This window comes from Eucalyptus grandis, chromosome 2, assembly GCF_016545825.1.
Source record: "Eucalyptus grandis isolate ANBG69807.140 chromosome 2, ASM1654582v1, whole genome shotgun sequence".
NCBI lineage: Eukaryota > Viridiplantae > Streptophyta > Magnoliopsida > Myrtales > Myrtaceae > Eucalyptus > Eucalyptus grandis.
The window spans coordinates 17,835,332-17,839,117 of record NC_052613.1 but is presented as its reverse complement, the minus strand read 5'-3'; the positions used below and the strand labels follow the sequence as shown (position 1 = coordinate 17,839,117).

The following is a 3,786-nucleotide window of genomic DNA, read 5'->3' as shown; positions in this document are numbered from 1 at the left end:
CCAAATCAAGCAATAAATCAAAAGATACATAAACAAATTCATATGACGCCAAACAAATGTACTCGACTTCGCTCAGAAATTCTCTAGAAGCACCAACAATTCAAAGTTAAAAACCACATGTTGAACTTAGTGGGCATTGTCCTCTCTCTCCATAACCAAATCACGTCACAAACCCTCTCTCTCTCTCTCTCTCTCTCTCTCTCTCTCTCTCTCTCTCTCCAGCGATCTGTCCATGTCCCTCAAAATCAAATCAAGTATTCGAGACACAATTCGAAAAATTATTCATGTAAAAATCTGGGAGACAAGGTCCCACGTACCTTCAATGAAGAAATTTAGTACACGGGATATGAGCGATCTTGTCCCAGTTCTCGCCTGCTTGTCTTTTGCAACTCTTCCCCAATTCTCCACAAAAGAAGATGTCTAGGTGAGTAAGGGATGTGAGCCTTCGCATTGCTTCAGGGAATGATGTCAACGAGGAGCACATGCTGATGTGGAGATATTGAAGTGATTGAAGGGCCTCGATCTGCTCTGGTATATCCTTCAATCTGTGGCAAACCCCAATTTCGAGACGTTCGAGATTGCGGGCCTGTAGAAGCCACTGTGGGAGAGATGTCAATTTGGGAAGGTCATAGATGTGTACGGAGCGGAGATTCTGAAGGCCTCCATGGAAATCCAAGATGTTGCCGCTTTCGTCTTTGGATATATCCAGCTCCTCACATTTCTCGATTTGCTCTGATAATGCCTTATAATTCTGGCAATTCCAAATTTCGAGACGCTCGAGATTTGCTCCTTAAAATTGGGGCACTCGGAGCGGAGCTGTAGAATCCACTGTGGGAGAGATGTCAGTTTGGGAAGGAAACTGATGTGCATGGAGCGAAGACTCTGAAGGCCTCCATGGAAATCCAAGATGTTGCCGCTTTCATCTTTGGATAAATCGAGATCATGGCAAGCCTTAATAGAGAGATGCACGAGCTTCGATAGATGCCGCAAACCAAGTGGGAGGGAAGTTAACCGGTGAAGAAGGTAGATATCAAGAGATTCAAGTGAGGTGAGACTTCCCAGACTCTCCCCAGGCAAATATTCTAGAAACTCCATCCCAGAGATGTCGAGACGCTTCAACTTACTAAGGCCAAATTTGGGGAAATGTTTACATCTTTCGCACTTTATCAATCTTAACTCAACTAAATTAGGCAACTCAGTCATCCACCTCGGAAAACTCTCACCATCATATTTATCAATAATCAATTTCTGCAGATTGTCGGGCGGCCTCAATCCATCTAATAGTGCTTCATCTCTCTTCATAATCATTGCATCATCTCTCTTCGTAATCATTACTTCATCAATACTATTGAAACTGCCCCATGAAAGAATCAAAAATTCCAGAGAATGCTTCTCTATCAAGTTCGCGGCCATGGATTCTTCTATTGCATCTATCACGCTTCCCAAATTTTTAATGTAAAGCCTTCCCCGAATGTTATTAAGCCTATTTAGCTCCCCAAGTTTGCAATATTTCTTAGCAAGAGCTTTATCTTTAGGCAATATAAAGCAAATTAACCTATGCAACGAAGTCAATTGCTCTAGTCCACATGGCATATAACTAAGTTTATCACAATTATCTATGTTTAGATCTTGAAGGTTGACTAACTTCCTTATACCCCTTGGCAATTCTTCAAGGGATCCACAATGGTGGAGATTAAGTGTTTGCAAATTCTGCAATCTCGTGATGGAGTCAGGAAGCCTTTTGAGTGCATGATTGTAAGAGAGATCAAGATATGTAAGATGCTTCAACTTATAAATGGACATTGGCACCTTCTCGACCTTTTTCGCATGCAGATCTAAGATACGCAATCTCTTGAAACTTTGAATGAGTTGGCATAGATTTGCTTCACTTGTTGGTTCCATTCCCCAATATGTAGTAACGGACAAAAATGTTCTTAGTGCACTTGCTTTCAAGCATGATATTTGAGGTTTACCCATCAAATTGGAAGTTGAATCACAAGATATATGACGAGTTCTTTCAAGTATGAGTTTTGTATCATCCCATGCCACCCAACACTCAGTCCTTGCAACCAAGCAAGCTAGATCATGCATCAAATCATGCATCTTGCAAATCTCTTCCCCCGTGAATGGATCTTCTTTAAAATCTTGGAAGAAGTTGCTCCAAAGTAGATCCATGAAATATCCATGAGCAATGTCTTCTAAATGTTGACCTCTATTTGATGGCTGGATAAATCCTTCTGCTATCCAAAGATCGACCAAAGTATGTTTCTTTATCTTATAATCTTTGGGAAACAATGAACAGAATGCAAAACATTGTTTCAAATGGGAAGGAAGATGGTCATAACTTAGCTTCAGAACCGATTTTATGCAATCTTCCCTTTGAGACACTTCGGGGAGCTCATGATTTTTGAAATCTAACCATTCACGTTTAGTTTTCTTAAAGAATAGTAAACTCCCAACAGTTCGAATAACCAATGGAACCCCAGAGCACTTTCTAACTATCTCTATGGCGATAGCTAGCATTTCAGAATCTTGTCTCTCCTCTACTTTTTGACAAGCTATTTGCATTAATAAATCAACAGATGCACTTTCGGATAAGTCCTCGAGAAGATAAGGTGAAGTAGTGCCAGTGATCTTCACAACTGGAAGAAGGCGTGTAGTTATAAGGATCTTGCTCCCTCTACCACCTCCCCCTAATAAAATTTTCAAGCTCAGCCATTTTTCTAGTTCTATATTCCACAGATCATCTAAAACTAAGAGATATCTCTTTCCATCAATTTCTGCCCTCAATTTTCTTTGCAATTGTTCCATCGTATCCTCGGTTGGTTTTTCATTCTTTACACAAGCAATGATATTTTTCACTATTTTTATCAAGTCAAAGTCATCAGAGACACAAACCCACATTTTTAATTCAAACCAATTACCGACCATCTCATCGTTATACACAGATTGAGCGAGAGCTGTTTTTCCAAGCCCGCCAATACCAACAATTGGAAGGATGGAAATTGGCTCTTCCATGTTCGAATCCATTAAAAATCCTTTGACAGTCTTCTTATCAGCATCTCTGCCAATAATATATCCCTCTGGTATAAACGAATGTGTTTCTCTTCTCTTCCTCTGCTCTCTCTCTGCTTCCGAATCCACCGGGCGCTCTTCCAAGTAGAATATTCTATCAGCTTTAATGGCTTCTATGCTCTCCCTCACTGCTCTTACTTTGTAACCCATCTTCAGTTTAAAAGCAAGCTGGTTTGAACTTGAGAAAAATGTTTTTACCTCCTTCATCATTTTCTTATGGCCCCTTAGTTTTGGTTGCAGAGCTTCTATGTTGAATTCTTCAAGCACGTCCTCTGCATCATACAAAGCATCTTTCAATTTCTCAACCCAATCTTTGACTTGGGAACTCTGGTAGTACTGCTCTTCTGCATGGTGGAGTACGGCCCGAAGCGTAGAGACAGTGTTCTCGAGTGCCTTGAGTTCATGCTTGAGGGCCCATAACTTTCCAACCGTTTCTGTTGCTTGAGAACCCAGAATAGCAACAATCTTTTCGGCAATGCTACCAATGACAACATCCGCCATTTTTGTTCTCAGTATCTCTCTTTCTTTGTCTCTCTGTAGATCAAAAGATTATTGGTACAGTATAAGAAGTTTATGTTGATGCTCACGCAAGACTGGCAAATGAAAATCCTGGCAAATATAATTTTTTTACTTTATCGACTGACTCGAGTTGTTGAAGATAGGAATTCTCATCATCCACGCAAGCCTAAATTAATAATGCATACGGGACTC

The 3,786-nt window shown here is 40.5% G+C and overlaps 1 protein-coding gene across 1 annotated transcript; it reads right to left on the bottom strand.

Moving 5' to 3' along the window:
- Positions 1 to 612: 612 nt before the first annotated feature.
- LOC120286417 (putative disease resistance protein RGA1) lies at positions 613 to 3,576 on the bottom strand. Its single transcript, XM_039306836.1, has one exon. It carries the CDS (start codon positions 3,574 to 3,576, stop codon positions 613 to 615), a length of 2,964 nt encoding a protein of 987 aa, XP_039162770.1.
- Positions 3,577 to 3,786: the final 210 nt, after the last annotated feature.